Genomic DNA, 21,348 nt, shown 5'->3' with positions numbered 1-21,348 from the left:
AGGTGTTTACTAAATATTCCAAGAACATACACACATCAAGTCAAATCTGGATGCAAAAAGGAAAGCAGAAAAAATATGTTGCTACAGAAGCAGTAAGGAACTTTGCCTGAAAGCACAGCCTGGAAAAATATTATATAGAATGCATTAATATTTAAGTTTCTTTCATCTCTTTTCTGTTTCAAGTACATTTTCTTGCAGTGAATTTTCACTTCAATGTTTCCTCATGCAGTTGCATCAGAATTTTTGACTTTTGGAGATATTAAAAAAAAATGGAAAATTATCCTAATTATTAGAATTCATCAAGCTTTCCCTTTGACAATAATTTTCCAAGTAAATGCAACATTACAATATAAAATTATATAAATTAGATGTTACACCATGCATTGGCTGATCATACAGCAGTACTTCCATTTCTCACCCAATTCAAAACATTTTGAATACATTGACGTACATCGATCATCAAGTCCAACTCCTGGGTCTACACAGGACCACCCCAAAATCAAACCATATTTTCAAGAGCAAATGTTTATTGAACTCCAGCAGGCTTGGTGCTGTGACCACTTCCCTAGGGAGCCTGCCCCAGTGCCCAACTACCCTCTCTCTTGTTGAAGAACCTTTCCCTAACCCCCAGCCTGACCCTCCCCTGTCCCAGCTCCATGCCGTTCCCTCAGGTCCTGTCGCTGTCCCCAGAGAGCAGAGCTCAGCGCCTGCCCCTCTGCTCCCCTCGTGAGGGAGCTGCAGGCCGCCATGAGGCCTCCCCTCAGCCTCCTCTTCGCTGGGCTGAACAAACCGAGTGGTTTTATTTAGCCTGCAGAAGACAAGGGTAAGAGGGAGACCTAACTGCAATCTTCTGCAACCTACAGCAGTTTTGTAGAGAAGATGCAGCCTTCTCTTCTCAGAAATGCACAGCGAAAGGACAAGAGGCAATGATCACAAGATAAAAGCAGGAATTTTCAATTGGCCGTAAGGAAAAGGTCTTTCATAATGAGACTGGAGAGCAGGCCTATCAAAAATGTTGTGGAATCTCCACCCTTGGAGATTTTCAGAAGTCTACTGGACAAGACCCTGAGCAACCTGACCTAAATTTGAAGTCTGCCCTATTTTAAGCAGGAGATTGGACTAGATGACCTCCATATCACCTTTTAACCAAAATTATTCTGTAGTACTTTTACTTCTCTTCATGCTGCATTACCTTGTAGGAGCTGAAATTTTAGTTTCCAATATTTTTTATGAGAGTCGTCCTTGAAGGCTACATATTCATACGGGAAGTACACAGACTGAACATACACACCTCATGGGAGTTGTAAGTTTTTTAATGTGTTTTAGGGAATGAGCTCTATCCATAGATCTTGGTCCCAGGAGAAATTGCAAATATAAGGTTTCCGTAACTGCCCAAAAGAACTACGTAATGGATCATGCATCGTCATAAGGAAGTTACTACTGTGAATGCTTTGAAAAAAGGCTTGTAAATTAATTTTGGTAAAACACCAACATTCTGATGACAGTAATGTCAAAAGTTTCAGTATTGAAATAAAAGGTTTTGACTACTCCTAATATGATTTTTTTTTCAGAATATGCAACTCCTTAAAAAAAAAAAATATATATATATATATATATGAAGGTCACATTTCCTCCCTGTTTCAGGAGGAAAACAAATGTAAATAGACAGAATTTCCTGTAAGACGGAAATGCTGTATTTCTCCCAGCTCTATAACTGAATACGATTGAGCACTATTCCTCTCAAGAGCTCCAAATATTTTTCAACTACAGTGCAAGTGATGTTAATACCATCTTTCCAAAAATACTACTGAACTGTGATCTAAGAAATGTGGAATCACTCATGGCCACCCCTGCCTATTAAGGCTTAATACCTTCCCACAGTGGTTTTAATTAAGGTATTGTGAGTGTTCACATCTACAAACAAAAAGAAACTACCTCATGATTTCTTCCCTCTGCTACAATATGAGGTTTGCATTTGCAGAAGGCATTATGATGTCTTTCTTTATTAAAGACCTTACTAAAAATCAAGAAAAAACATTTTTCCATTAACCTTTTGAACCAAAAACAATAGCTAGTTTACAAATGAGTGTGTACGGTACATGAAAACACCTAAAGATGGTTTAGTCATCCAGCAAAGGGAGAGAGAATTCTCATCAACGTTGCCTCAAAAGAAAAGGTAGTATTTGGTCAGTATTTACTTTCAAAACATCTTTTCTCCTGGAGTTACCTTTTTCTCCTGGAGGCCCAACCCTGCCTGGACGACCTGGAGCACCTTTTTCCCCCTTTTCTCCAGCCTCCCCTGTTGACAAAAAATGAAATAAAAAGAAGAATCAAATTAAGCCAGAACTATTTTCAGTTGGTGTCAGTGACGAGTGCTATTATCCTCACTGAAAATACAAGCTTATTATAGCAAGGGGAAAAAATAAAAGCAGATGAAACCTGACTCAACAGCTTTGTTTCATGGACTTTTCTGCAATGGACGTAGAAACTGACAAAACCAAAGTCAGTATGTTATCAAACCGTCCTGATTCTAGTTGTGTGGATGTTACTCATATCACCAAGCCCCCTCCAAAAACACCACCACAACACAATTTTTTTAAGCAGAAGCTTCAGAATCCGGCCTCAATGTAGCACATGTTCATGTTCATTCTGCCACCATGTTCACCAAACATTCTTGAGTTTCTACCAAATGTTGTCCCTTTTCAGCAAAACATGCTGGAGGACATGTTTGTCTCCAGTGAAAATGGCTTAACCATAACCTCAAATTACCAAAAAAAAAAAGTTTATTCCATGTACTGAGTAATGATGGATCTATAGGAAGTCATTGGTACATCTGTCATTTGCAGGATAATTTCTGAGGATTAAACAACAGTTACTTAATCTGTGTTCTCACATATACCATACCTTTTAATCTTTGTGGTCTGAACCATAGTGCATTGTACTTATAGTCACATGGCTCATGGTATGTGATATGTATTCAGCATACGTAAAACATGAGTTTCTATAAATGTGTCCCTCGCTTGTGTCTTTCATTGGATATTTGGAGATGCTTACATTGTTTTGCCCCCTACTGTTGTTTTTTGCCAGGGACATAAAATTAAAAATCTCTTGAACAAACAGAAGTTTAAAGAATGATTTTCAAAGTCACCTTTATTAAAAAGATGTATGTGAAGGAGAGGAAAGTTCTACGACTTCCACAGAAAATAAAATGTCAGAATCTGAAATCCATAGCTAATGCAACAGGCTTAATGCCCCAACTCTGTATTTCTGTAGAGAGTAAACATTAGCTGCTCTCCAGGAAGCCAAAGTAAGCACCGTAGCAGGAAGGTAAATGGTTATCATGTACCCCTCAAGCTCTCCAGCATAGCTGGAAGATGCACTTTAGAGAAGGATCATGTATAAACAAGCTGAAACATGGCATGTTTCAAATATGCAGCCTCCAGCCCTCTCTCCTTATTGTAGACATAGGGGGCTGTGAGCTGAACTCAGCCCTTCATCTGTTGTATTTTCCTTCTTCAGGCTACCAGCAAGATCCAGCCCATCTTCCCTGCCTTCAGACATGCAAAAATAGGCCATTCTCTGACCTTAATGAGGACAAACTTCACATAATCCCCAGTGGATAATATTGTTAGTATGAAACAGGCTATTATTTGGCACATTTGGGAACGTCACCTTTTTTTATTACCAGGTAACCAATAGTCTTTGTATGATTGTCTTTCCCCCCTCAGGGCTGGTTATGAGTTCTTTGCTTCCCAAAGATAAATCCTGACAATGACTTTTTCCCTGCTCTCTGGAGGCTCAGAGCAGGCTATTACAGCCTATTGCTTTACATGTTCTTCAGAGTGAAAGCTGTGCATTAGGGATCAATAAAATAGATCACTCCTGCTTCAGGCCATTACACTTGCCTGCATTTATTCCTATAATAAGATGACACTGCATTCCTTACTGTGGATGTTTAAGAAACTTTCCCTGGGAGGAGATTACCCCATTACAGGCCCTGCTACAGACCACTTTGCAGGTTTTGTTATCAACTGTTTTAAGCAGCAAGACCTTGGCTAAAAGGGTCAGTGGCCAGTTCAGCTTTGCAGCATGTAAGTCCCTGTTTCTGTTATATGTACCCTGAGTACTGGGCAGGTGTCACAGACAAAAAAAAAATCCATCAAGGAATTAAATATATATATATATAAATATATATTATAAATATATATTGTGTATAATTAACGTATTTTTTACCTCTTTTTTCCTGAATTGGGAATAACAAACAAACAAACAAATAAATGAGCCTCAGGAAAGACACCTTTGCTCCCCTGGTCCCTTTCTGGTCTCCAGTCCCTGTGCTGTACATCACACCCCGTCCTTTCAGTGCAGGAGGAGTCTGGGCACTGTAATTCCTACTCAGTGGCTCCAGTTTAGCTTCCTCCACCAGTTGCAGTCCCTTTGCTGTACCTCCTTCTCAGACTCCTCTCCATCCTGCCCGGGTGGCTCTTTGTCCCAGTCCTGCTACATGAATGCACACCTCCTTCCTCGGTGTTCAGCAGTGGCTGAGGCAGGGTGAGATTGCCCAGCAGTGCTCCCCAGTTTTGACACGCCCCCACATCCCCAAAAGAAATCAAGCTCTGGTACCAAACTGAGCTGCAGCAGGACCTGAATATCAGGCACAATCCTGACACTACTGCAGACTTTTTGTCCCGTCATCTCTGAGAGTAACACCTCATGATTCCGATGATATATCTTACTACTGATGTCAATTTGCCTTCTCATGTGAATTCTTTGGTACAGGATTTATCCCTGATTCTGTTTGCATCATGCTTACCTTGAGCTGTACCATCTACTGTAATAAAAATTGCATGCCAAATATTAACTCCATAAGCTATTAAGCATTTCTTGGCTGGTGATAACTTTCCTTCATTACTCATGTTCCCTGTGTAAGTAGAAGCATCAAGTATGGGTGTAAAAAAAAAAAAAAGGAATATTGTTTTTATTTATGTAGCATCAATTTTTTTATGTATTGCATGCCATGGAGACTAAGATAATTCCTGCTTTAGATTCTGGAAGGGAGACAAAACAAGGTGGCGAAACAAGAAGTTAAGCCTTGAAAGATTTTTGTGTGTAATGTTTTTTCTTTACAGTAAGTTCAATCTCATGGAGTTAACAAAAGAAATGGGAACTTAGGAAGAATATGAATGAGCAATATAGTGAGGCCTTGCCATCCATTTCTTCTTCACACAAAATGCACTTTTCCCATTATTAATATTGTTGGTTTTCTAAAACACGAATCATTCTGCTGTCTGGATTCTCAGAGACATGGTATTTTTCCCTCTCACATTTCATCTTTCTCCTTTATAAAGTTGAGGTTTAAAAAAAAAAAACCGCATCCCAGACCTAAGCCGCTGACCTTAAACTCATTTGTGCCTTTTTTCTATTCTGGGTGTCTTCACTGGTTTTCTTCATCTTCCATTTCTACCTTCATTCTCATCTCATCCCCCTTCCGATAACCTTTTATTCTGTGGAGTCCTAATTGGCTTTGTGTTATTTTCTTCCCCCCCCCTTTTTTTTCTTTTCTGGTTTCCAGTCTCTGCTCAGTCTCATTCTTTGTGCCCTTCTTTCCTCTTTCCTCTTTTATCTCCTACTGTTCTTCTAAAATTTCTACATTTCACTCCCCTACCTTTGGGTACTTTTTCCTGGTGTATTTTTCCATCAGCCCCCACTCGGGCTCCACTCTCTGCACCACCTCTTAGGCCTAGCTCCCCCTTCTACTTTTACCTTTCACACATCCCATGGTCTCCCTCACTTCTTCCATGCGTTCCCAGTACCCATTTTTCCCAAATCCCAACAGGCTCATGCCTGGCAGTTGGGAAGGGGTCTCTGTTCTTCCATCACTGGAGATCTTGCTCAGCAGAGGAGGAGCTGGGGTAGAATTAAGAGCCACAGTGAGCAAACCCCACATTGTGTGGGAGCCAAAATCTGGGCACACAGCCTCATACATGCTCAGTTTGAAGGCAGCCTTGGCCACTGAAATGAGTTGGAGTTGTGCCAGTGGGGGACAGCAGCTTCTCATTACCAATTCTCTGAGCCAGTCCCCCCAACAGCGTAGCTGGGGCAATGACAGCTTTTCAGAGACTTCACGTTAACAGGGGCTGCGTCAGGCCATTTTGTGCTTCGCTGGATTTGTACATCAATCTCTCTCACTTTCACAATGTCTTTAACTCGTGAAGCGGAGTGAAATCATTAGCACATGATGGTTTTCAAGCTTCTTTACTGCTCCCTAGTTCAGATTTGCCTTCTGGCAAAGGGCCAAGATTATTATTGCTATGCCTATATGTTCAAAAAAAAAACCTGCTATATACAATAGTAATAATGGTCCTCTCATAACAATGGTAATTACAGGTGTTAATTTTGACTGATTAGACAAATAGGAAAACTAAGGCAAAGAAGTTATAAAGCCTGACTATGACTGACAATGACATCGAAATGAAAGATTATCATGATGCTCCAGTTCCCAGTGCTGAGGCCTGATCATTTGATGGATCTGTGTAACTTTACACAATGCATATTTACCTTGTGTTGTTCTCTGTAAGTTACATAAACAGCTCTACATTATGCCTATTCCCCTGCAAATAATCAGAGTGAAACAACTTTACTCAAGTCTTAGTCAAACTCAGAAGATTTGGATGTAACAGGCAAGAGCTGTTCTTCCCAACTAGAACATTACCCTCCAGTAGAAATACCATAACCTCCAAAATGTACATTACAGTTATTGAGTACAATAACGGGGCTGGGATTTCACACTGTAGTGGATGCTTTTGCTTTAAAATGCTAAATTCTTCCTAGTTGCTAATTTCCTATCCAAGGTACTTTAGTACATGTTTTACTATGGAAAGATCAATAATTTATTATGCAATATTTTGGGGGGCATAATTTGTGAAAATGGTGCTTTTCTCCATGGAAACTATAGAAATGCCAAAAGACTAACTTTAATTTTTTATTCCTGCTAAAAGGTACTTGGGCATTTAAAATCAATGGAAATTTAGCCCAAAGGAAGACATGTTTAAGAGTAGAAAATACAGAATATTTCCCTTAGTACATAGCAAAATGGCAATGAAAACCTCTCCAGGTATAACATACGGCCTGATTTTACAGTATGTTTTTCTGTGCACGTGCACCAGTTGTGCGCATAAACACAGAGAAAACAACTAGGCAGAGTACCAGAGGAACAAACATTAAAGATCAGAAGCAAGTTTGGGAAACTTTAGCATACATTCTCTAAACCATGTTAATTTTAACAGACTTAAGTTCATCTTAAGGACCTTAAAACTCCATGTATAAGGAGGCTACAAACTGGACAAATAAGAAAGACACCTCCTTTGTCTCTGTAAGAAGCTGTCAGTGGTGCAAATTAGCCTGTTAGAAATAATGGATTAGTATTTGAATGATGGAGTAGACTTCCACATTACCTTTGAGGCCTGGGACAAGGATTTGAACAGAGCAGGAGTCCTCTGCAATATGTTGAGGATATCCAGACCTTAGCAGTGACAGGAAGGCAAGGCTAATTAGACTCACCAAGAAAACCAGATCTCTCTTCATAATGAGCACTTACAGGTCACTGACTCCTAAACAAAAGAATGAATAAACAGTTATAAGAATTCCAAAGACTTTCAGCAGTTTCTGAACATATGCAGCAGCCTACTACAAATACAATATATTTTTGTGTGCCATAACCCGCACAGCATGAGTGTGCAAGTCCTCCAAGCAGGTTGCATGTCCCACAAACATATGTAAAATATGTAGCAATGCATTCAGCAGTTTGTTTCAGTGCTAGACTAAGATAAAGCTCAGAGTAAATTTAATTAAGAAGGAGAAGATCAAGTAAAGACAATGACAGGCAACTCTGTTCGCTATTTTTCATTGTAGGCAGGGATCTGGAAGTATCAAAGGAGAAAATCTAGTATACGGACTTGCATTGAAAGATGTCAGTACTAAGCTGTCACTTAGAAAGAGTGCATAGTGCTCTAAAGAGGCAATTCAGTAGGTGATGAGACCAACCTAAAGGCCTGAAATTTCTCTTCCCATCTGCCTGAGCACTGAAATTGTGCCCAGAAAATTGTCTGACACAATAGCCCTCTTGTAACTCAGCAAGAGTGGGAGGGAGATAATATTTCACTACATCATGCAATGAAGTTACATCAGAGCCTTCAATAAATCCTGAAAAGATTCACCCCTGAAACATACCCTCATCTAAGCTTACAAGTAAAATGACTTGCCTGATATTAGGCTGTGAAAAGATCTCTTGAAAACAACAGTACAGAAATGGAATTTGTGTGAAAAGACCATGAAAAGCTGATATTTAGGAGGTCTACAGAAATACCCTTTGACAAAAGCGTTATTTATGTACTTCTGATGTTTTTCCAGTCCCTCTTTCACCAAGGTTTTGTACTGCACAAACAAGCTAGAAGTTGTATCAGGGTTTCAAGACAAAGTATCCATGGATCAGTTTTTATAGCCCTGACAGAGCTGTGGGCATTTTACATCTAGAACAGGATTGGCCTGTATTACTCTCCACTTTCTTTTTTCCTTCAAATAGTAGGGTTAGATAAGGGTATGGGTAGGAACAGTACACAGGGCTGTACATCCCAGCATGCTGGGGTCTAGGAGGGTGGATCTGTTATTTTGAGGGTGGCCTGAAGGAATAAGTGCCCTTCAGCAGCAACGGGAGAACAAGGAGCTTCAGGGTGAGAGGGAGCTGTTGAAGCAAATATCAAAACATAAGGGATGGAGCAAGAGGAAGGCAAGCTGCCTTCCATGTGCAGCAAAATACCATTTTGCCTATTCTATTCCTTGCTCTGATTTTAAATTCCACCATCCCCTCTATAACGTTTCATGGATGTCTCAGCAGCAATGGTAAGTAAATGAATTTGGAGCTGGGGGAATAAGTTAGTCCCCTGAATTGCTGTCCATTTTGTATTTCCATTATCCTCTAGGAGATAACACAACTGGACCACAGCAAAGGAGTCACCTGGGAACAGATTTCATCTCCCTCCTCACATGGGGAGGGCATAGCATGAATTACAGGGTAGGTTGCTCTCCCTCACAATGCTCTCATCACACCATTTGATATGGACCACCCCTGCCCTTCAGCACAGAGGTAACAACGCACCCTGAAATTCTTGGCTACTGGTCACCCAGATCTGGGCACAGCAGAGTATGCTGTGAGCCCCTTGTGACCCAAGTCTTCACCAGCTTTCCCTCCAAGAGAGCAAGGTGCAAGAGGGGAATCAGGCCTGAAAAAGACAGGATGTATGCACAGACCTGGGAAGAGTTCGTGGGTCAAGAGACCCAGGAGAATGTGCCCCTCAAAAAAAAAAAATCCAGTAAGCTGCAGTGTAACAATTTTATTTGTAAGGCCTCTGCTTCAGTTTTATATTAGCTTTTAGTCTAGTAGACTATAAAACAGGCAATCTTACAAGAGATGTATTTTGTACCCTCACAACATTCCTGCCAGATTGCTAAATACTAATGCCATTTACAAAAGTCTCTTCTCATAGCTTAAGGTGTTACAGTGTAGGCTCTGGAGGGACAACACTCACACATATGCAGATGTTTATGGTATTTCTTTCCCCTCCAAGAGTGCTCAGCTCCCAAAATTTTGCTTATGCTGCCATAAGTAAGATGACTGCAGCCCATGCATACGTATCTGAATCAGCTTTAAAATACCTAGCTCAGGTATTGCTAGGAGCACACAAACCCACAGAAGTACAAACCTCAGCATGGGCTGCTCGAATATTTAGGCCACATTAAGTTTTGTCACAACTGCAGCAATATCACTTGCGGCTTCCCAAGACCACAAGCAAAATTGGATTTTTCTACCCCAAGGATGAGGAACCAGAGCTGAAGGAGAAGGTATATAATAAAGATAGACCTGAGAAAACAAATAGCAGAAGGGAGGAAAAAAAAGAAATAAAAGATAATGGAAATATCAATATTGGATACAGAACTTCTAGTGCCATGGAGAAGCAGTAACCAGCCCAGTTCTCCATGGCTCTGACAGACAAAACCAGCAGGAAAATATTTGCTGTGCTGCTGTTTTCTGCTGTCATAGAGGTTGCCTTCTTTGCCCACCTACAAAGCCAGCCCTGACTGCCAGAAACCAGGTCAGGCCACCGGTCACCTGATGGCTCTTTGCTAAGGTTAGGCAAACCACTGCCCACATCGTATCGCTGTGATAGCACTCTTCTCCCAAATGCCTTCATGTGCATATTGAATTACTTCAAACACGTTAGGTTTGAATCCAGCCACATTTCCCCAAGAGGAGATCCCAACCCACAGGTAGAAGGCACTATATCTTAGTGAACTTGACAGCTTAGAGGGGCTCACAATATCCACAGTGGATGGTCCTGGCTCTATTTGACATGTCCATGATTCACAAGACAGCAAGTGAAAGAGAGATAGACAAAATATAGCCAAGAGGAAATGTTAAGAAAGGTAGAGTTGGTAGAATAGACTCCTTCCAACACCTCAACATGTGTTTATCAGCAGGAGCCACCTCTGAGGGATGGGGAATGGGAACATCCTGGACCAATAGCTGGAAGGGATCTTCAAAGATCAAGTCCCACTGCCCGACCTCTTCATGGCTAACTTTAACTTTTTATATTTGGAGACCAGAACTGTACACAATAATCAAGTTGAGGCCACACCAATGCTAAATACAGTGGGAGAATCACCTCTTTAGACCAGCTGTCTACACTGCGTTTAATGCACCCCAAAATGCGGTTTGTCCTCTTGGCTGCAAGGGCACACTGCTGGCTCCTGTTGAGCCTGCTGTCAACCAACACCCCAAGGTCCCTTTCTGGGTGTTTCTTGAGATCTTCCCTTCGATGTCTGGTAGGGCTAGACTTATTGAGGGCTTCAGCATTTAAATGTCAATGCTGGAAGACTTGAAAGTGAGGGGGGCTGTGCAAGAAGAGGCTTTGCAATGCCGAGTTAGGGACCACCACTCCTTACAGGGGAAGGCATGGAGTTGTCACTGCCTCAGCCAGCCAGGAGTATTGGCAGCAACTCGTGGCTAGAAGTCTCCTTCCAACACCTGAACATAGGTATTTATCAGCAGGGGCCACCTTCGAGGGTGGGCAATGGGACCACCCTGTACCATAACCATATTGCAGAAACAGAGGACGTGGGTCCAGCCTCAGCCCACAGCTACAGCCCCACAGCCCAAGAGCATGGCTGGTGGCCAGCCTGCAGGACATCCCACCTTTCCCTGAAGCTGAGGCACTTTGGGAGCCAGAAGAAGATCAGACAAAGGCTTTCAAACCAAGCAGTTCAGGTACTCAGCTGAAAGCCTGAAAATCTGTGCAGTTTCAGCACGCGCATCCAGCAGCCAGGTGATAAGGATTCTTGAGAGATGAATAGGAGAGGGGAATGAAACGGCCTGAGATAGAAGGAATTGAAATTAGGAGGGTGCTCCAGTCTCTGCATCAGTGGATATAAAAGCAGCACCACCTCAGCCAGTTACATTTTATGGGGCTTCAAATGTACCCAGACTACAACTGAAAGATCAAAGCCTCGGGGTATGTTAAATATTCATCTGCCTTTGCAAACTCCTACGCAGCTCAGGCATGAGACAGGCATCGAGCAGCAGAGAACTGGCAGGGCTGCTTGGTGGTTCTGCTCAGCAGCCAAAAACAAAGGCTTTTCTCATCACATGAAACATCCCATTCACCATCCCCTGCTGCTGCTCCTACAGAGTTTACAAACCCCATAGATGCCAGGGATGCACCTCACGCTCCCTCATGATAGTCCGACTCACACCGAAAATGGACTGTCACAGCACAACCTCGAGGGAACCATTTTAGAAAACAGCTCCTTGGTTTTGGGCAGGCCACAACACCCGGGCCCCATGTGAACACTCAGGAAATTACCTCGGTCTGAAAAGAGTCAGTAGCACAGGAAATCTCCGAAGAGGCTGCAGATTAAACACTTTTATAGAGTCGGCAGCTGCAGTAAAGGGACAAATTAGTACTAGAAATCAAGCCAGAAACACTGTGGATAACACTTTTTCCACCTTTTCCTTTCCTGCTTTAAGAAGAAACCTTCTCTTCCACAGTTAAAATGGCCTTATGTAGTTGAAATAAAAGTTTGATCTCTGTATGTACTACAGAAGTACCTTTCATTTTAAAGTCCTAGAAAATGCCTTGTCTTTCTACCTTATCTTCAAGTCCTTTCAGACCCAGACTCATAAAGCCATTTAGTAAATTAAAGCCCACTGAAAGTAGTCCTCAGAAAAGGGTGCCAGTGTGTTTTTCAAACACCATCTCAGTCCTTGTTTTGGGGATTTCTTCAGCATTGGAATAACCAATATCAGGAAGAAACCCAGCACTTGTAGAAGTATGAACACTTTCACACACACTATCATTGAATGGTTTGGGTTGGAAGGGACCTTAAAGATCACCCAGTTCCAACCCCCCTGCCATGGGCAGGGACACCTCCCACCAGACCAGGTTGCTCAAAGCCCCATCCAGCCTGGCCTTGAACACTCCCACGGATGGGGCACCCACAATTTCTCTATGCATGGTTGAGTCATATTTACAGAATCTATAATGGTGGTCATTAAATCAGAGCAAGTGGAAAGCTTTGAAAAAAAAAGAGGAGGAGGAGGAACAGGAAGCATTTACATGATTTTCCATTAAAAAAAAAAAATAAGTTAGCAACACACCTTTAAGAACATTAATTTCATAACAACTTTGGAGACATGGCAGCTTTGGGGAATCTGCCTGGGTTACTGAGAGATGAGATTTATGGAACCGGATTTCAAGTTCTTTCAAATCCTTGAGAGAGCACTGGGGAACACCTGAGGCAGAGCACACCAGAGGCTTGCTAGAAAAAATTCTGGGGCCAGCCAGGACAGCTGGAACTGGGTACTGCTTGAACCACCCTGCTATGGATGGAAAGCTTTGACACCACTTCAGCAAGCAAAAGGCTCAAGTGTGAGGACCCTGCAAATGCCAGCAGCTGCTCTACAAGGGCCAGTGGCTTACTGAACTTGGTTAGTTTGGACGTAGAAGCAGCAACACAGGTATTCTGCCTAGCTAAATCCAAGTCACTGAAAAATGCAGAAGGAAAATGATGCTCACTGGCATTAATGCTCAGCTGGTCAACAACAGAGACTATAGTCCTCTATAATCCTACACAATTCTTCTTTGAGGTTATTATTTTAATTCTTCTTTGATTTGCTTTTATTTTACTGACTTATTTTCTCTTGAGTTATAGGAAATAAAATTTAAAAAACAATTATGCTCCGTTCTCAGGGATCTGAGCTGAGTTATCTGCATCCTGAGTTGACTATATGTCCTGCTACAGACAGACATGCAAATCTGCAGAAGCAGCCCGTGGCTAGAAGCAATACAACGACACTTGAGGGATGATTTTGAGTCAGTGCTACAGTTTAATTGACAGCTTTCAGCAGTTTTCACTTCCCTGACTTCCCAAGTCTGTTTCACCCACCTCCTGACACCTCCCAGACCTAGCTGGCAGCCTGTGCATCCTCAAACATCCAAACAGGCATCCCCACAAAGCAATGCCATTGAGATGGCAAACTGACACACACCTTGCGCTGTTTCAACCACTTTGAACAAATAAAAGACAGATTAAAAAATAATTTAATAAAGTTATCTGCCAGGATTACAAAGGTAACAACAGAGGTAGGTTTTTGGGAGAAGCAGGAGGTGGCAGAACTGACAAGCCTCGAGCCACGTGCATGCAGGCTGCTTTCCAGCACTTAGCCCAAAGGCTATGTATCATCCCCTGGAGAGGATGTCTTTCACCCTGGAGATGAAACCTGTGCCACTGACCTTTTCTTTCTCCATTACAGCCTCGCTGATAACCCTAACCTACAGATGTTTTGTGTAGCAATGTTCTTACTTTATCTAAGTGTTCTCTCATTTGTCCTCCCAGCTCCCCCATGCATTACCTTGGGTAATCAAGAGTTCACTCTTTAGCCAAAATACAAAATCAGAATCAGTGGTAATGTTGTTTAAATGCTAAAATGATCATCCACTGTTTAACTTTAAAGCCCTGCAATGCTGCAAAGTGTTGATTTAAAGGTTAAAGCAATGAGCTTGAAAGAAGAAAAAATACCTAAATGTTAATGCTGTAGGATTGTGGAAACGGGGATCATAACTGCTGTGGTTACAAAGTCTCTGTGAAACCTATGGAGCATGGAGTGGCATAAAGCAGTAACAAATTTCAGGTACTGATGATGCTGAAGAACAGCAAGGTTTGCTGCAGAGGACAAAAGAGTGAGTCTAAGCTGACAAAAAGCTAACATTACCTAAAAGTCTAACTGATGGGAAGTCATCGGTTACTCCCTAAAGTGCACTTAATTCTGGCTCAATAGAGCTATTTCCTCAGCCAATGTTTGTGAGGTGTAAGGGACTATTAGTTCTGACTGCACCATGTAGGTGCCCTTGTCACATGTAGGAATAGTTGCCTCACTTTTCATTGAGAATAATGTTTTTAAAAGTTGTGAGACAAATTTGTTCCTGATGTAGTTCTGCTGAAGTCAACGAGTTTATGGCAGAATTGACTTACCATCATCTGTGCTGAAAATATAAAATCAGGGCTTCAGCAAGGGTGAGAGAAAGACTGGTGCCGGGAGGCAAATACCTTTTCAAAACCTACAAGTAGAGGGAGATGGGACCCTCATGATTTCTTGTCCTGAGTGTCAAACATCTCACAACAGTTCTGTATGGTGTGTTGGATGGTAACAAGTAATATTCCTGTAGAATTTTCTGTGTGAAGTATTTGCCAGAAATAACTAGAAACGCTAAACAAAAATGTCTCCCACAAGGTTTTAATTAAAAGCCCCCATTATACAATAATCTCTTTGCAATAGCCTTGCTATAATTAGAAGTAGTTTGTGATTTTGGGTATCATGCTTGAAATATGTCAGATCAAATTATCAGTATTCCCAATCACCCCCAAATCCAAAATATGGGGGTTCAAATATAGGTGTCAGTACTTTTAGGAACCCATGCCTAAACTGTCTCAGCTCAGTCCCACTCCTTTCAAGGATCCACAAGGAAACCTGATGCTATCTCCACACACATTACTGTAGGAACTAAAACACCAAGGAGTCGCTGAGAATCACTGAATAATCTAGAAAACACTGCAGGAAACATTCCCTTACATAAATGAATACATATTGTTTACATATGCAATTTTCATCTTATTTCTGAAGCTTTAGGGCACCTCTTTTCAACACTCCACATCCACAGAAGCATAGGTCTGCTGCACAAGTTGGCGTATTTGTGAAATATTTAAGTGTTTAATGCCTGTTCAACCAACTTACTTGTTCCAACATGTTCTAGCCCTCCAGGTGCCTAGAATTTTTCCAGATGGGCCTGACCATTGACTTCTTGAGGGTGCTGGACAGGCTCTCAATGCAAACTTAACCTGGGGAGGGTGGTCCCAGATCCCCAGCTAAATCCTCTGAGGTGCGGGGACCAGACAAAAAAAAACCCTCAACCTCCCCAACACACCAACAGCAGTATGTGCCTTTTCCACAGCAGAAATGCTACTCAAGTAGTGATCCAAAAGGTGAGAAATGCCAGCTCTGGAACAGCCTTAACCAAGAAGGATGCAAGTCTGCAGCTCCAGCTCCTCGGGAAAGTAATGGTCACACTGGATGGATGCTACAGGTGAAATCAGGGTACATTCAGGCACACCAGATTAAAAAATGGAAGGCAAGCAGAGAATAAGCCTGCTTGAAGGCAACTCAAGCCTAGCAGTAGGACACTGGGCTTAAAAGAAAAGGAAAATGAGTCTGTTGTGAGACATAACAGAAAGCAGTGAAGGAAGAACACTCATGTATTGATACAGGGTCAGGAATGTCTAGACAGAGGACAAAATCTAATTAAAGCACATAATAATGAGACTATAGGAGAAGTAAAGAAGAGAGATAAGATGTTCCTCCTACTAGCAGAAGGAATACAAGGCACAAGAGAAAAATGTGGGAGACCTAACCTGAGGACAATGGCAGAGAAAGGACAGAGATGGCACCATCCCAGAGCACTCATGGATTGGAGAAAGGTTTGCTTTCTGTTCCTCCAAAAGAGCAGAAGCAGTTTTAGCCCCCATTTTCTCATGCATTAGATATCACAACTGCTCAACTTAAAGGAGGTTCTAGGATCAATGAAAGCCACTTGACTGCTGCTCAGTCTTTCTGAATGCTCCAAGCGCAGCATCTCAGAAAAGTGAGCTATGAGACAGAACACCGCTGGCATTAAGGGATGCCTATTCATCAGGACAGCTTTGCTTAGATCCACAGCTCAACCTTTCAGAAATTACAGGCAGACCCTTGGGTGGGATTCATTCGTTCTGGCTTAGATTGTAAGTGTGAGAAAAATCATCCTGAGATCCCTATATAATCAAGTCAGAGAAAGGCACCTATCTATGACAATTCATTTCTTCCTAAAATAGGTCAGGTAATTGGCTCTCTAGAGGCATGCATTCATTTCCCAGCCTCATAGGTATGTAAAGTTAGGTGAGGGGAGTCCCACTGTCACCATTAGCTAAGCCCATCTACATGAGGAGTAACTCAGGAGTCTGGCTCCCCTGCTGCAGTCACATGTTACCCTCCCCTTCTTCATACTGTCACCAACAGCCATCTGATCCCACGTTGAGCTAGCACAGCGTGCTAAGCCAGCAGAAAACTATTCCTCTTTCTGTAATGTTATTTTTCAGTTGATTTAGTTGCTTGGCTCCCGGTGAGGGTAAAAATGGCCATCCACTCCCATGAAGAATGTTGCCAGGCAGGGAAAGAAACACTCTTGGCAGGAGTTGGGGTAGCCTTCAGTGTGTTATAAAACTCTGCCCTTGCATGCCAGAGGCATACAGAAAACAGAAAGATATGTAAGTGAAAGTAGTAATGGGACTAAATTCTCCAGAACGGGGGGGAAAAAAAAAGTGGGAAGATAATTAAGGAGCAGGAATATTTGTAAAAGGATGAAAGATATGGCAAAATACCAGGCTGCAGTGGAAACTAATATCTAGCAAAAGATACAGAGCTTAGGAGATACAGGATGAGACATTTTGCAGTAGCATGCAAGCCACCAAATGTCATGGAAGTGGTCCAGGAGTATTATCCTCAAATGACAGGGACATGCTTCTCAGAAAGATATCCTCAGCATAACAAAACACCATGGCACATAAGCATGCATGATCAAAATCTTGCATTTGAAATGGGGCAGTGTCAATGCAATATCAACAATATATCCATATAGAAATAGCAATAGAAGTGAAACAGTGGAGGGAAAACAAACAAGTTCACATGGATCTGATGTAATTTCATAAAAGCATATGCAAAGACATGTGATTACTGCAGATGACTACATATTAACAAAGTTCTCAGAAGATAAAACATTCTTACATGAGGATGCTACAGCAGATTTGGCCACTCATTCCATATCATTGGCAACAGTCAAAATCCTACTTAGACATATCAAATGGTAGCCAGCTTAAAGAAGATCTTCAGTGGGAAAGAGCAGCTTTCATACCACAGCACGCACATTTGGAGTCCTTTGCTATGTACAATGCACTGGCCTAAAAGACTTAAAGAATTAAGAAAAAATACAAGTGGTTGCATGCAGCCTGAAGTGCTTTTAACAATCCGGTCTCATTTTGAGAAAGAAATTTTAATTCAGAAAGAAGCAGACAAATTGTAGAACAATTTGCAAACAAGGCCATTTAAACTGGAGGTATTACTTATCCTTACGCCAAGATGCTTCTGCTGCCAAGACTCCTGAGGATGACAACTCCCTTTGGGATTTTTTTCATTAATTTCCTTTAATCTAACCAACTGCCCTGAGTGATTCCTTTATTTTAATAATATATGTTTCTAAGGAAGAATATAACAAGCCACATTAAGTAAGTGATAACTGCTGGCATCTCCACCTGCTTTGGTGCTCAGCAAATTCATAGAATCATTAAGGTTGGAAAAGACCTCCAAGATCATTCAAATTCTCCAACAATAGCCACAGCTGCATCTTCACACAGCCAGAACATGACCAGAGGTAATTTGCACATGTTAAGAAGCTGCACATCAGCTATGATCACTTGAACTTTCAGATGCCTCAGCGTGTATATGCTTAACATTTATAGGACACTTACAAGAGCAGAAAGGAATGCTACAGCTCTGATTCTACAGCTAACAGCTAAAGAAAAGTCTTCAGAGGTGTTAAAAACTGCATTAACCTTGTTCTGGCTGAAATCCCAGCACCTGCCAGTTGACAGCAAAAGGAAAGGAAGGATAAACAACAACAAAAAAATGAGACCTGCCAAAAAGTTATTTAGTGCTGCCAAAAAGGAATGCAAGAATCAACTCTGAACATATCAGAAACTTCACGTGCACAACACTAATTGTGACATTTAACATCATTACTCCTAAAGTCAAGGAAAAATGTGAATGCAGTCACATGTAAACTCAGTGTAAGTGGGCAAACACATGCTTTAAAAGAGTTGCTTAGAAGACTATAAAGAAAGTTATTACCAGAGCCATTAAAGTACCTGAGAGACTCTGGCATTAGGTGTCACCAGATTCATTTTACAGGCCAGGAGGTACACTCTGTTGGAGTTAAGATAGCATCTTCTCTGGTCATTGCAATTTAGTGTTGCTTATACAATTTTAACATGTGCTATCCAGAAACTAAACTAGGGATTTGCAAGGCATGGAATGCCCAACTGTCCTCTTTTCAGGTGGAAGGGATTCAAGTTAACAATGAAACCTCCCTAGGATTTATAGAGAGCACTCCTTCAGCAGCATACTAAGATCCCATTATACCTGAAGCAACACAGAAGAGGTAGCAGTGTATACAGTTTGTGAAAAAAAAAATAAAAAAAAAAATCAATGGTCATTTAAGGCACTCCTGGAATATAGCTCATTTACCCATCTCCACAGATCTTGTGAATATTATATGGTTGCCTCCACATCCGATTTTCAGAGTTTAAATTTAAATAATCCAACCTGAATAATTCTGGAGACACAGTACTCAGGACAAGAAGATATTTGGAAACTGATGTAAATTCGCATTCTACCTAAGAAGAACATCACAGAGACTTCTTCAAATAAATCAGGTTCTTCTCTGCCATTTATCAACAAAACAAGCAAAGACCATATGTGAACACTACATGAAGAAATCTTCCTTGAATTTTCAAGGGCAGTCCTTGAAAGGCCAAAGAAAAAAAAAAAGATACTGAAAACCCTAAAGATTTAAGCTTTAGAATAATGTTCAGAATTACTCATGGAGCAGACATGGTGAAATTGTTGTGTGTGTTGTCTAATGATTTCATACTAATTTTGAACTGTTTAATGTTAATATATTCATGACTTTTATATAACATTTATTAAAAAAGAAAGGAAAGCAGAGAGTGAATAGAGTTTTTGGCACACCAAAATTACAGGAAAGGCAATTCTGATGGGAAGATATTAAACAGCAAAGAAAGAAAACCACTGAAAGATTTCAGCTACAGCTTGTAAAACAGCTCTTGCTATGGTCATCCATCTCTCAATTGGTTTTGAATTGTGAGTACACTGCACAACTAGAGAAACAGTGCAAATGTGTCTGTGGATGCTGCTGAGAGCACACACGAGCAGTGCTTCTCTTGCTCTACCAAGAGTTCCCAGCATCTGTTTCCCTAAGATTTCTCGTCCCTGGCTCCACTAACCAGTCAGCCATCAGGGATCTGGTTTCTCATCGACACCCCTCTGAGACATTATTCTTTTCCTGTGAAATAAGGTATCTTTTTGTTGCTTCCTGTGCTAAGTTTTCAATAATTTCTAGTCTGGTCTGGTGTTTGTATTTTGACTAGTCATAATTACCATGCCATCCAACACTGCCAGTTCATTCACATCATATATAGTTGGGTATGGGTTTTTTTTGAAAGACTTTTGTTTTAAATGCCAAACAACAGGTGATCTATTATAGATGTCTCTGATGACAATCATAAAGTCTAACATATATTATATAATGTCCTTGCTACAGCTTTCACACTTTCTTGTCTCTACTTAATTCTCGTACACCAAAGACTATAGATTACATCGGAGTTATTTGAAGAAAGATATGCTTGTGAATCCTTTTAAAATGGATGTGAGTTATTTCTGTGCCTTCTTTAGTGAAGGTGAATGATTTATGAACACTTCAGTCTTTCTTCATGATGCTTTCTTTATCAAGAGAAGTACTACTTCACACAAGCTTTGTTGTTCAGCCCTTGCAGCATGGACAACACTGGCAGACTGTCCCCAGCATTCAGACCAGATGGAGACCAAATCAACTCATGATCCATGGTCTCTTGGAGGCCCATGGACTATATCTAAGGGGTCCACTAGAGAATTAAATGCGTGACTTTTATCAGCAAGTTCCAATACATGCTAAAATCACCACCACCCTCACCACAGAATAATTTAGAGGGACCTGCAACTAAACCTGAAAATAACTGAACAAATTAAACTGAACATCTTAGAGAGCTATCAATAGGATTTCTTATTACCTGTGCTTATTATCACACAATTAGTGAATCATACTAACAGCATCAAAAGTTACAGTGAGCCATAAAATCTCAGTTGGAAAAGACCTTCAAGATCATCAAGTCCAACCATCAACCTGACCTACTGAGTCCTAAGAATAAGCCATGTCACTTAGTGCTATATCCAGAGGTCTCTTAAATACCTCCAGGGATAGGGACTCAATCACTCTCCTGGGCAGCCTGTTCCAATGCTTGACTACACTCTCTGTGAATAAGCTCTTCCTCATGTTCAATCTAAACCTTCTCTGGAGCAACTTGAGTCAGTCTCCTTGCATCCATGCTTAAAACCAGACCAATAAAGATAGATAACTGGAACCTAAGCACAACTATGGACAGCGTTATTCTTCAATGCCCCCCCCCCCCAAAGAGCAGCCAAGAACTGAAGTAGTTACCCTTTCCATTCTCCATCCTTTAGCCCCATTCTTCATTAAAAAAAAAAAAAAAAAAAAGAGAGAGACTGACCTGCTTAACTCAGTTGCAACACTACCACTGGATCCACATCTGTGGCCTCTTCCCAAGTTCAACCAAATCACCCCAAACCCCATTCTCCAAACAGTTCTGTCATAAGAGGATGCACCTGTGTTTTTTTCAGGTTGGTGACAAGGGCACTGTTCCAGCAGATAGGAGATGGGCACTGAAGCAGTGGAATGAACTAGATGCAGATCCCCACTCCTGGCCAGTAGATTACACAGAAGCTGGGTGGCAGCGCTCAGCTTTTCAAGAACTATATTCAGCCAGTTTCTGAAGTCTCTGTGCCAGAAGGACAACAGGCCA

The 21,348-nt window shown here is 41.4% G+C and overlaps 1 protein-coding gene across 3 annotated transcripts in view; it reads right to left on the bottom strand.

The window, feature by feature from the left end:
• Positions 1-21,348, bottom strand: part of COLEC11 (collectin subfamily member 11) — a 334,707-nt gene that overhangs the window by 14,868 nt on the left and 298,491 nt on the right. For 2 of the 3 annotated variants that reach the window (XM_013172585.3, XM_013172590.3), the window contains exons 2-3: positions 7,455-7,610; positions 2,228-2,299 (exon numbers count right to left, since the gene is read on the bottom strand). The exons of the other annotated variant lie outside the window; for it this stretch is intronic. In XM_013172585.3, the coding sequence (XP_013028039.1) occupies positions 2,228-2,299; positions 7,455-7,584 (202 nt within the window). In that variant the 5' untranslated portion in view covers positions 7,585-7,610. The remainder of the gene's footprint in view (positions 1-2,227; positions 2,300-7,454; positions 7,611-21,348) is intronic. 3 annotated transcript variants of the gene reach the window in all.

The sequence above is a fragment of the Anser cygnoides genome, chromosome 3 (assembly GCF_040182565.1).
Source record: "Anser cygnoides isolate HZ-2024a breed goose chromosome 3, Taihu_goose_T2T_genome, whole genome shotgun sequence".
Classification (NCBI taxonomy): Eukaryota; Metazoa; Chordata; class Aves; order Anseriformes; family Anatidae; genus Anser; species Anser cygnoides.
This window is presented reverse-complemented; position numbering and strand designations above follow the sequence as displayed.